Below are 12,839 nucleotides of genomic sequence, written 5' to 3'. Positions count from 1 at the left end.
TTTTTATCAAACAATCTTTATACAGGCCTCATTGGTGCAGCGAAAAATCTCTTAACCCATTGTTCAACATCGAGCCACGACAATGTTTTAAAAGCAAACTCCAATACAACACCAATAGTCATCTTTAGAACAAGAGATACGTGTACTCCATTGACCCACAATATATTTTACAACTATGAGAATATAGATGTTGTTGACGCGGTAAAAGTAATTGGCGTATACCTTACCGACACATTGAAATGGGACGCTCACGTGGATCTTATACTCCAAAAACTGAGCCGTATAACAGGTATACTACATCGAAATCGGTACCTGTTAGCAACGCCAGCTAAATTGATCATTTATAAAGCACTGTTTCCCTCGTATGTAAATTATTGCCATATTGTACAGGGCACAACATCAGCTTCCAATCTCTCTAAAGTACTACTGATGCAAAAAAATAATACGCGCTATTGCAAATGTTCCGTACAACTCACACACTCAAGGCTTTTCACCAAGTACAACATAACAAAAAGTAATCATCTCTGCAAGCAAACTCTCCTACGCGCCTGCTACATTGAGGTAAAAGAGAGAAGTAACTTAATTACAAATATAGCAAACTTAAAAGAGAATGCACCCACATGTGACATGCTCAGCCATGAAAAATGGCGCATACCTTTTTTCGAGAACTAATTACGGCCATCAAATGGTCGCAAACACCCTGCCATGGCTACTAAATTCTTATCTAGAAGCTGGAATTGACATTCATGCCTTGACACCATCGGATGTCATCTGTCTAGCGAAAACTATAATTTAAATCCCCATGGTACAGAGAAACCACGTGTATGCACAGTGAAAGAATTGTAACTACACCCTTTAATCGATGTAACCCACTGTTATTTATTTTTTTATTTCCGAAAGGGTTCTTTGCCACCGGTCTGCCAATATGTAGAGGGCGCCAGGGACCACTCAAGCTGCCAATAAGCAGCTTTTACCTTGGCCTCCTGCATTTGCTTGTAACTGGGCCCAAATAAAATAAAATGAAATGAAATCTATCGTTGTAACTTAGCAATCAATATTTCATTGTCCTAAAGCCGTAATCGTTATACCGCCTTAGTCGTCCAATCATTATCATTCCTTTTTCGCTATTCCATTTTTATTGCATCTGTCTCATACAGTCGCCATGCTGCCATACTCATGGGTGACCATGGCAAGTGAGTGCCATAGGAATCTGGGACGACATCGGAGTATGTGGCATATAGCCGAAGCCACGATAGTTTCAGAAAACCACAAACCTGTTAAGTAAACGTCACTTCATGAATACGGTCTGTCACTACATTGCTTGAAAGATACTCGCATTACCATTCACAGTCATCGTGAGATGAGTTCAGGCGTAATTCTTTAGCCTTTCTCTTTTGGGGTTAGCTGAAATTAGCAGCTTAAAGTCCGCCCTCACAATCTTTAAGCTCAGTCAAAATATGCAAGTGCAAGTCTATGCAAGTCTATGCAAATATGCAAGTCTTAAGCAAGTGCTCTGTAATCGCTGGCAAGTTTTTATTTTTCGGTTTACTTCAATAGAGCAAAATTAACCTGAAAAAGAATGCCTATGGCAGGTGCATCTTGCCGCTTCGTATTTTGTGACGTCGAAACTGTCACCACTGGCGTGCCTCCTCGAGCACGTGCTTTTTTTTCTCTTTTTGCTATAACGACAATGCCTTGGTGCCAGCAGCCCGTTAAATTGAACCATCACTCTATTGTGCACGCCTTTTTCGGCCCAAAAGCGTTTCAGTAGTGCGCTTTCAGCACTTTAAGGAATGTAAAGCTCTCACATGCTCATAATAGAAAAAAAAATAAAGGTACAAAGGTTATTCAAGAAGAGAGGGCCATTTGCTCATATTTAAATATTTACATGTCAGAATAAAGTTTTATTTGTCCTGCGCCATATGTTAATTCTTCGCGAAGGTAACGAAGTTATTGGTTGGGGCCAGTAGTCATCTGCTTGTAGGGCAATGCAGGCGACGATGTCCGCGAAAATCCTTGCTTCCATTTAACGGGTGGAAGCAAGGAGATTGATTTTGAATCCAAAGGAATCATCAGATGACGTAACCTCGGTGAGTGCCCCAGCCCACTAACTCGTTAGCGGCGAATCATTATGATTCAAAATAAAGTTTTTCTCTCTCACTCACTCACTCTCATATTCATGGGCAGGTGTGCGCAGTTTATGGACGTACAGGGCGGAGGGAAGGAAACGTCAGAAAATTGTGTCGAGACAAAAATGGACGCACATTTGTGCGCGACGAAGAGCTGAGTGACAGGCTCAGCATCTATAGCAATGAAATTGTTCAACAAGTGGACCGGGAATTTCGATTAGATCCACGACTGACAAATATCGGTCTGGCTTATAAATTTCCTCTTGTTGGACGCACTACAATTTGCACGATTGTAACTGCAAATCTCAGATATCACCAAATATGTACAAGATGGGCAGCATAAATGCTTACCGAGCAACTGAAACAACAAAAAAATGTCAAGTGCACGAGCGTTTTTAGAGAACTACCGACAAGACAGAGATGAGTTCTTTTCTCACATAGTTACAGCTGAAGAGATTTGGCATGAAGAGAAACAAAACAACAATCAATGCAGTGGAGCCATGCCCGCTCACAAAAACAAAAAAAAAAGTTCAAGCAATCTCCCTAGTCGACTCGGAAAATGATGGGTACCGTTTTCTGATACGAAAATGAAGTTCTTTTGGTTGATTTCATTGAACGTGCGACCACACTTGCAGCTGACGTATACTGCGAAATGCTCATCATACTTAGGCGTGGGAAATTGTTGCTTTGAAATGTCCTCCTCCATTACAACGCGCATCCTGACACCACTGTCCGAACGAAAGAGAAAACTTAGGATTTTTGCTGGAAATTTTTTGGTCACCCACACGACAGTCTGGACCTTGCACAAAACGACCATTTCCTCTTTTGCGCTTGAAACAGGCGCTTGGGGGACAACGGCCTGAAGACAACAAGAAACTCAATGCCGCCGTTGTCAACAAGTTCAATACTCCGGCGCCTGACTTCTATGCAGAGGGACTAAGGAAAATAGTGCAGCGGTACGAAAATTGCCCCGAAGTTTACGGTGATTATGCAGAAAAGTGGTTATGCAGAATTTGTGCTAAACTCAATCTGGCGATAATAACTTTTACTAGCGTGTATATATCTGTAAGGTGCCTTGGGGTGGTCCCGTGCTGAAGATGCCCTCTCGGTGAGCGCATATTTCCCCCCTCATCTTTTAAGAGGTTCAATACATACAAGCATTTGTCTGGCAAACCAGATTTTTTTCAAGGGAATTTTCCACGTCTCAGTAATTTCGCTCGTCGTATTCGAGTGCTGATTGCCGTGTTATAGTTTGTTTACGAAGCTTTCCCTCAAGTCTAAATATTTTAAGGCAGTTTGTCGTGTGCGTATCATGGCCACGCACGCTTATATCGCCTTCCATTTCTCTACCACGGGTGCGCTTTAAAACCACGGCGCTGTAATTTTGCTTCAGAGACTTTCCTTTTCTTCCTTCTTCTCCGCCCTTAAGCTGGCTCTCTTAACTACTACACAAAGAACAAAGCAACAGCACGCGCATTAGATCCCATAGATGAGATGCATATTTACAATTAGTATTAGGGTTATAATTATATTCGAGTGCTGATTGCTGTGCTATCGTTTGTTACCGAAGCTTTCCCTCAAGTCTAAATATTTTAAGGCAGTTTGTCGTGTGCGTATCATGGCTACGCACGCTTATATCGCATTCCGTTTCTCTGCCACGGGTGCGCTTTAAAACCACGGCGCTGCAGTTTTTGATTTTCTTTCCTTTCTTCTTCTCCGCCCTTAAACTGGCTCTCTTAACTACTACACGCAGAGACAAAGCAACAGCGCGCGCATGCGATCCCATATATATATATATATATAGAAAACTATCAGTCATAGCTCTCGTAGCATAGCCCTCTGGGCCGTTTCCTTTTTTTTTTTTCTTTCGAAAGTAGTCCTATTAGGGTTATTATAATTACACGAAGGTATTTCGCCGTCGTCAGCAGCAGTCCTTGGTATAGTTATTCTGGCGGCTAGCTTCCCACGCTATGCGTGCCGCCATCGCACCTGGTTAAGCTTTTCCTAGACGCTAGAGTTATGCTTTGTCCGCGCAACCTTGAGCGATCGGAAAGCGCGTTTTCCCCTCTTGGCCGGCGGAGAGGGGATGCTTCGTTCCGGCCGCGAAGCTCTCCACATCTCTGTAAGGTGCCTTGGGGTGGTCCCGTGCTGAAGATGCCCTCTCGGTGAGCGCATATTTCCCCCCTCATCTTTTAAGAGGTTCAAAACATACAAGCATTTGTCTCGCAAACCAGATTTTTTTCAAGGGAATTTTCCACGTCTCAGTAATTTCTTTCGTCGTATTCGAGTGCTGATTGCCGTGTTATAGTTTGTTTACGAAGCTTTCCCTCAAGTCTAAATATTTTAAGGCAGTTTTCCTAGCCTCTAAAAGCCGCTCGAGTTCGCTCTTCTCCTCGAGCGGCCATTTTTCCTAGAAAGTATGCCTTCCAACCACTCGGAACCACTCCAACCACTCGAACCACTCGGAAGCCGACTATCGCGGACAACATAAGTCTCTTTCCACGTAAGTGTGACGCTCGGAGCAGGAGCTGTGGCGCTTGAAAGTAGCCTGGGGCCTGACGAACCAACCGACTGAGCTATCTTTCCGGGCAACATCGAAGGGTCACGAGTTCAAATCACCTGTTATGTTCCTTTTTTTTCGCCCCTTTTTCTTTCTTTATTTTCTTTCTTTTAATGTCTTTTCCTTTATTTTATCACTGTACGGGAACCCTCCTAAAAAAAAAGATACATCTTCAAATATGTATGGCCTCACATGTGCAGGTCATAAATACCAGGTTCTCTAGCCGAGTGCCATCCATGCGGTATAACCGAGCTCAGATTGGTCCACCTTGACTGATCAAATAGGGCACCACTGTAGGTTAAATGAGGCGTACAACTCCTGCGGGACCCGCCGTGGTTGCTCAGTGGTTACGGTGTTAGACTGCTGAGCACGAGGTCGCGGGATCGGACCCCGACCACGGCGGCCGCATTTCGATGGGAGCGAAATGCGAAAACACCCGTGTACTTAGAATTAGGTGCACGTTAAAGAACCCCAGGTGGTCGAAATTTTCGGAGTCCTCCACTATGGCGTGCCTAATCAGAAAGTGGTTTTGTCACGTAAAACCCCATAAATTAATTTTTAATTTAACTCCTACGGGGACGGTAGAGTATCCGTCTCCAGTGCAAGAGGACCGTGATCCAAATCCCGGTGCCGCGCGATTCTCCACCGGAAAATACAAAAAAAACAACCGTGTGTTGAGAAAATTGCACAAACAGGCCTGGAGTGCGGCCTGATCCCGGTGACCAGAACCGGTAACGCACTCTCTCACCAGAGCAGGATTGGCCACCCTGGTGCAGTACTTGGCCACAACCTCCTATATGAATACAACAATCGAACCCCGGCCCTCAGTCCCCAGCAGCCGCGAAGCAACTGGCCACGGCGGCGGTCAGATCTGTGACGCTGCAGAGGGTGCTAAGAATACCTGGCTCCGGACAGGCCTCCATTGGAATCTGAACCTGGCAACGTTTAACGTTAGAACGCTATCTAGTGAGGCGAGTCTAGCAGTGTTATTGGAGGAATTAGAGGGCAGTAAATGGGATATAATAGGGCTCAGTGAGGTTAGGAGGACAAAAGAAGCATATACAGTGCTAAAAAGCGGGCATGTACTGTGTTACCGGGGCTTAGCGGAGAGACGAGAACTAGGAGTCGGATTCCTGATTAATAAGGAAATAGCTGGTAACATACAGGAATTCTATAGCATTAACGAGAGGGTGGCATGTCTTGTTGTGAAACTTAATAAGAGGTACAAAATGAAGGTTGTACAGGTCTACGCTCCTACATCTAGTCATGATGACCAGGAAGTCGAAAGCTTTTATGAAGACGTAGAATCGGCGATGGGTAAAGTCAAAACAATATACACTATACTGATGGGCGACTTCAATGCCAGGGTAGGCAAGAAGCAGGCTGGATACAAGTCAGTGGGGGAATATGGCATAGGCTCTAGGAATAGCAGAGGAGAATTATAAGTAGAGTTTGCAGAACAGAATAATATGCGGACAATGAATACCTTTTTCCGCAAGCGGGTTAGTCGAAAGTGGACGTGGAGGAGCCCGAATGGTGAGACTAGAAATGAAATCGACTTCATACTCTGCGCGAACCCTGGCATCATTCAAGATGTAGACGTGCTCGGCAAGGTACGCTGCAGGGACCACAGGATGGTAAGAACTCTAATTAGCCTAGACTTGAGGAGGGAACGAAAGAAACTGATACACAAGAAGCCAATCAATGAGTTAGCGGTAAGAGGGAAACTAGAGGAATTCCGGATCAAACTACAGAACAGGTATTCGGCTTTAACTCAGGAAGAGGACCTTAGCGTTGAAGCAATGAACGACAATCTCATGGGCATCATTAAGGAGGGCGCAATAGAAGTCGGTGGTAACGCCATCAGACAGGAAACCAGTAAGCTATCGCAGGAGACGAAAGATCTGATCAAGAAACGCCAATGTATGAAAGCCTCTAATCCTACAGCTAGAATAGAACTGGCAGAACTTTCTAAGTTAATCAACAAGCGTAAGACAGCGGACATCAGGAACTATAATATGGATAGAATTGAACAGGCTCTCAGGAACGGAGGAAGCCTAAAAACAGTGAAGAAGAAACTACGAATAGGCAAGAATCAGATGTGTGCGTTAAGAGACAAAGCCGGCAATATCGTTACTAATATGGATGAGATAGTTCAAGTGGCTGAGGAGTTCTATAGAGATTTATACAGTACCAGTGGCACCCACGACGATAGTGGAAGAGAGAATAGCCTAGAGGAATTCGAAATCCCACAGGTAACGCCAGAAGAAGTAAAGAAAGCCTTAGGAGCTATGCAAAGGGGGAAGGCAGCTGGGGAGGATCAGGTAACAGCAGATTTGTTGAAGGATGGTGGTCAGATTGTTCTAGAGAAACTGGCCCCCCTGTATACGCGATGCCTCATAACCTCGAGCGTACCGGAATCTTGGAAGAACGCTAACATAATCCTAATCCATAAGAAAGGGGACGCCAAAGACTTGAAAAATTATAGACCGATCAGCTTACTGTCCGTTGCCTACAAAGTATTTACTAAGGTAATCGCAAATAGAATCAGGAACACCTTAGACTTCTGTCAACCAAAGGACCAGGCAGGATTCCGTAAAGGCTGCTCAACAATAGACCATATTCACACTATCAATCAGGTGATAGAGAAATGTGCGGAATATAACCAACCCTTATATATAGCCTTCATTGATTACGAGAAAGCGTTTGATTCAGTCGAAACCTCAGCAGTCATGGAGGCATTACGGAATCAGGGTGTAGGTGAGCCATATGTAAAAATACTGGAAGATATCTATAGCGGCTCCACAGCCACCGTAGTCCTCCACAAAGAAAGCAACAAAATCCCTATAAAGAAAGGCGTCAGACAGGGAGATACGATATCTCCAATGCTATTCACAGCATGTTTACAGGAGGTATTCAGAGGCCTGGAGTGGGAAGAATTGGGGATAAAAGTTGATGGAGAATACCTTAGAAACTTGCGATTCGCTGATGATATTGCCTTGCTTAGTAACTCAGGAGACCAATTGCAATGCATGCTCACTGACCTGGAGAGGCAAAGCAGAAGGGTGGGTCTGAAAATTAATCTGCAGAAAACTAAAGTATTGTTTAACAGTCTCGGAAGAGAGCAGCAGTTTACGATAGGTAGCGAAGCACTGGAACTGGTAAGGGAATACATCTACTTAGGGCAGGTAGTGACCACGGATCCAGATCATGAGACTGATATAACCAGAAGAATAAGATTGGGTTGGGGTGCGTTTGGCAGGCATTCTCAAATCATGAACAGCAGGTTGCCACTATCCCTCAAAAGGAAAGTGTACAACAGCTGTGTGTTACCAGTACTCACATATGGGGCAGAAACCTGGAGGCTTACGAAAAGGGTTCTGCTGAAACTGAGGACGACGCAACGAGCTATGGAAAGAAGAATGATGGGTGTAACGTTAAGGGATAAGAAAAGAGCAGATTGGGTGAGGCAACAAACGCGGGTAAACAACATCTTAGCTGAAATCAAGAAAAAGAAATGGGCATGGGCCGGACATGTAATGAGGAGGGAAGATAACCAATGGTCACTAAGAGTTATGGACTGGATTCCAAGGGAAGGGAAGCGTAGCAGGGGGCGGCAGAAAGTTAGGTGGGCGGATTACATTAAGACGTTTGCAGGGACAACATGGCCACAATTAGTACATGACCGGGGTAGTTGGAGAAGTATAGGAGAGGCCTTTGCCCTGCAGTGGGCGTAACTAGGCTGATGATGATGATGATGATATATATATATATATATATATATATATATATATATATATATATATATATATATATCATAGGAGGCCAACAAACACTGACACCAAGGACAACGTATGGGAAATTCCTCGTGCCTAATAAATGAAATCAAGAAACCATAAATAAATGGAAATTAAAGTGGATGAAAAAACAATTTGCCGCAGGTGGGAACGGAACCCACAACCATCGCATTTCGCGTGCGATGCTCTACCAATTGAGCTACCACGGCGCTGTTTCCCCATCCACTTTCTTGGGTATTTATGCGTCATATAGTAGAACCCTGGGAGTGTTAGCCCGCGCCACCACTCACAGACCTTGGCGACGGACGTGGAACGTCCTTTTTGCCCCAGGCGTCATGAGAACATGACCTTTTTTGGGTGAGCGCAACTGGTCATTAAACCCACATGTGCTACCTGAAGGCATCAATGAAGCCGGATTCGAGACCTTTGTTATGTAATAAACGAGAAGAAAGGGGGTTAACCGAGGGGCCCAATTTTTATTCGTCATATCATAAGAAGCCAGCAAACACTGACACTAAGGACAACATAGTGGAAATTACTTGTGCTTAATAAATGAAATAAGGAAACAATAAATATATTAGAAAATAATTAATACTTAATTAATTGAAATTAATTGTGGATTCGGTTCCCACCTGCGGCAAGTTGTTTTTTCATCCACTTTAATTTCCATTAATTTATCGTTTCTTTATTTCATTCATTAAGTACAAGTAATTTCCCCTATGTTGGCCTTGGTGTCAGTGTTTGTTGGCTTCTTCTGATATGAGAAATAAAAATCGGGCCCCTTGGTTAACCCCCTTTCTTCTCGTTTATATATATATATAAACGAGAAGAAAGGGGGTTAACCGAGGGGCCCGATTTTTATTAGTCATATTAGTCATATTATATTACATATATTATGACTTATATTAGACATATTAGTCATAGTGTTTGTTGGCTTCTTATAATATATATATATATATATACATATATATATATATGTATATATATTTCACGACCAAACGGCCCTTTCTTTTTGAATTGAATAACCCTCGAATAAAAACTATGCAGACGTAATGCACATGTTGGAATCTATTTGAAGCTGATATATGGTGAAATGCTCAATGAAATGTTACATACAACTCGTTGAAATTAACAGAATTGTGTTGAGGTTTATTTTATAGAGCGTATATTTCGTGCGATGTTTATACAATGCACTGTTTGTGAGAAGTGCCGGAATACAACCGGCAGTCAAGGTGGCTAGCCAATGTAAGAGTTTGGTGATGTTTGACCCTTTTCGGCTTTAAGATGTTTTGGAGAGATGTATGCCTGGATATGCCCCCTTGTGCCATAGTACAGATAGGTACACTTAAAGACTTCTACACCCAGTGTCACAGTGACACATGCCCGGTATAGCTGATTGGCCAGAACTGCACTTCACTTACAATGAACGAGTTACAGAAATATTCATTCAGTGCAGTGGGGAAGCCGTTTGAGCGCATGCGTAGGAATGTTTCTTATATTGGAAGATGGGACACAACATTATACACTTCGCAGTCCACGATATAAATCCATGTACACCTATATGTTCCCTCGAACATGCTGGTGGGGAACTCACCTGTCGCCTTCGTTTTCCGGTGTTCATCGGGGCAGACGCAGATGTTTCCGCCCTTCTTTCTGCCGGCCGCGGCCCCTTTATGGTTCCCCACGTAGACACAGCGGCACCCGTACTCTCGGTCCTCGACGCTGACTGCGCTATGTCTTTCAACTGTGTCACTGTTGCGTTCCCGCGTAACTACCGAAGAAAACAGGGATTACAAATATTAGACGTTATTTGCTTTATCGGTTCATTCGCTATTAAAGAGATAAACTAGAGGTAATTTAATCATATATGTAAACACGGTACCAAAGGCTGAGCAGGAAGCGCGGTCCTCTCTAAGCAGTTCTGTATCCATCGATCCTCAATGTGAAGTGCAGTACACAGTGCAAGCTGTTGAAATGTTATTAATAATAATCACCGCCAGCCCTCTGCCCATGCCTACGGGTGCTTTGCAATCATCGTGTGTTTGTTTTTCGTGCTTCATGGGAGCAGCAGTTCTTTGCCTCACAGCTCTAAATGAAGCAGATAGATATATTCGGTAGATGTTAGTCAATATGAAGTATTTTTCGTCTAATACTACGTCCGACTTCTCCTACGACGTACACCGCAGCTAACAATAAAGCTTCACAGGAAGGATGCCTTTATCTGAAGGAGTTTGGTTTCAAATATTATGATATACCTTCGTGGAAACACACGCTATACCGGTATACTAACACTCCCACAAGCGTATGTGGAATCTCTACTTTTTACTGGAATTTTATTTCTTGAGTGCCCAGAGTTGCGATCGTTCAGCTACCAGAGTAATCAAGGTTAGTGTATAGATTTGTCTCATCTTCGAACTTGTGGCTTCAGACGAGCTCTTGACTTTGTTTCTATTGCTTGCTTTTTTTTTAATTTAGTTCATCACAGAGAGGAAAAACGAACGGTCACTGTAGGCGTTTTAACTAAGTTTGGTGAACTTGTGCTGGTTTCTGATCCAGGCCTCCGCCTCTCACTCTATAACGCCGAAGGAGACTCAAACTTTGGAACTTGTGCGAAATGTTTTATTATAGTTATGCTGCTTGGCTAGCTTACTCTATGGCTCCCGAAAGTGTGGGTGTGCCGAAGGTACTACCACCGCGGTGAACATTTCACAGGCAGCGATTATTTCTGTCGGCTCAGAAAGTAACTCTTGCCGTCAGCAGTACCATCAGCAAGGGTCAGATATCGGTTCCTAACAGCTTTACTAACATGTTACAGGTTCATGTAACAGGTTCCTAACATGTTTCTTTCCGCGTGCATGTGAGTGCATATGTGTGTTTGGCTGGCTTGCAGTGTTTCATTTTTAGCAGTTTGTTTTACTGGCATTTTGTTTATAGTTTAGTTTAAAAGAAAATTAACACAATATTTCGAAGTCGAGATGACAACTGAGATCGATTTTGGGGACACACGGATATTGTATTCAAAATATCGTCGTCGAAGACAGCTTAGAACATATGCGCGCAGCCAACCTCAAAGTGCGGCGCCTCACGACATTGACATCAACAGACAAGGTTTGTAAACAAACGAGAAGACGCCGTGTCACGAGTTTGTGTTGTCTATCATGCTGCTCGCATGTGCTCTCCTTCTAGCTGCTGATCGCGGTGGGGCACTCTCCTTGTCATTGCAACAGTTTTTCCAGTGTCTGCCGGAGGATTTCTCGCTCTATCGCTTGACTTTGCTGCACTGAACACGCATGACATGCGTTTTCTTTGTGGGGTTTTACGAGCCAAAACCACATTCTGATTACGAGGCACGCCGAAGTGGGGAACTCCAGAAATTTGGACCCACTGGGGTTCTCTAAGGTGTACCTAAATCTAAGTACACGCGTACGAAGTGCGTGTTCAGTTCAGCAGGGTTAAGCGGCATTGTGCGAACACAGCACAATGCCGCTTGTATACTGCTGCACTGAACACGCACTTCGTACCCGTGTACTTAGATTTATGTGCACCTTAGAGAACCGCACAATGCCGCTTGTATACTGCGTCACTGACTTTTCTCCAACACATTCAGGGATAGGTACAGCGATGCATAATTTTCTCCGCCATGAGCACGAGGCACGTGGTGCCATGTTGCGCGCAATGCGTCGTACGACCATTTGCATAACTTCCGCCTTGGTCGGATGGCCTCGGTCAATAGCAGCGCCGCTAGCGCATACGTAATTTTATTTGAAATACTGCAGGCCGATGATTCGGTTCGAGCAGGAGGGGTTTCATGTACAATACTGAAGTACATAATAAACAACGCAAGGGATGAACAAAGGAAGCAAATGAAATTTGTTTAACAATTGCGGTCATAAAAAGAAAAAGCACAATACACATATAAAAGAAAAAGCACAATACACATATAGTAGGAATGCCCAACAAATTCAGCAGATGCATAAAATAACTAGTAAGGCTGGTAATTCAAAACATGTCACTCCATTTCCCTAACAAAGTCATCAGTTGTACATATGCTAGGTGGCAAATAATTCCATTCCGCGACTGTGCGAGGGAAGAAATTATATCGAAATGCGTTTATGCGAGCGAATATTGGTGCAAAAGAATGTTAATGACCGTGTCACGTTGTCCTCCTACTAAAGACGCCTAACAGATTTTGGGAGAGCTAGTTTAATTTTTCCGAAAAAGCAGTTGTGAAGAAATGCTCACGTAGCAGTCCTGGCGGTGCTAGGCCGGTGGGCAAGTTCTTTGCGCCTCCACCACCCCGGTGTTTTTCCTACCTGGTCGTGACGCTGGCCTCTTTCGCCGCTGACGGCGGCT

At 43.9% G+C, this 12,839-nt stretch overlaps 1 protein-coding gene across 1 annotated transcript in view; it reads right to left on the bottom strand.

Annotated features, from left to right (window-relative positions):
* Nucleotides 1-12,839, bottom strand: part of LOC129385867 (uncharacterized) — a 63,744-nt gene that overhangs the window by 22,844 nt on the left and 28,061 nt on the right. Inside the window, exon 2 of the mRNA XM_055073040.2 lies at nt 10,081-10,257. Coding sequence (XP_054929015.2) covers nt 10,081-10,257 — 177 coding nt within the window. The remainder of the gene's footprint in view (nt 1-10,080; nt 10,258-12,839) is intronic.

This window comes from Dermacentor andersoni, chromosome 7 (assembly GCF_023375885.2).
Source record: "Dermacentor andersoni chromosome 7, qqDerAnde1_hic_scaffold, whole genome shotgun sequence".
Classification (NCBI taxonomy): domain Eukaryota; kingdom Metazoa; phylum Arthropoda; class Arachnida; order Ixodida; family Ixodidae; genus Dermacentor; species Dermacentor andersoni.
This window is presented reverse-complemented; position numbering and strand designations above follow the sequence as displayed.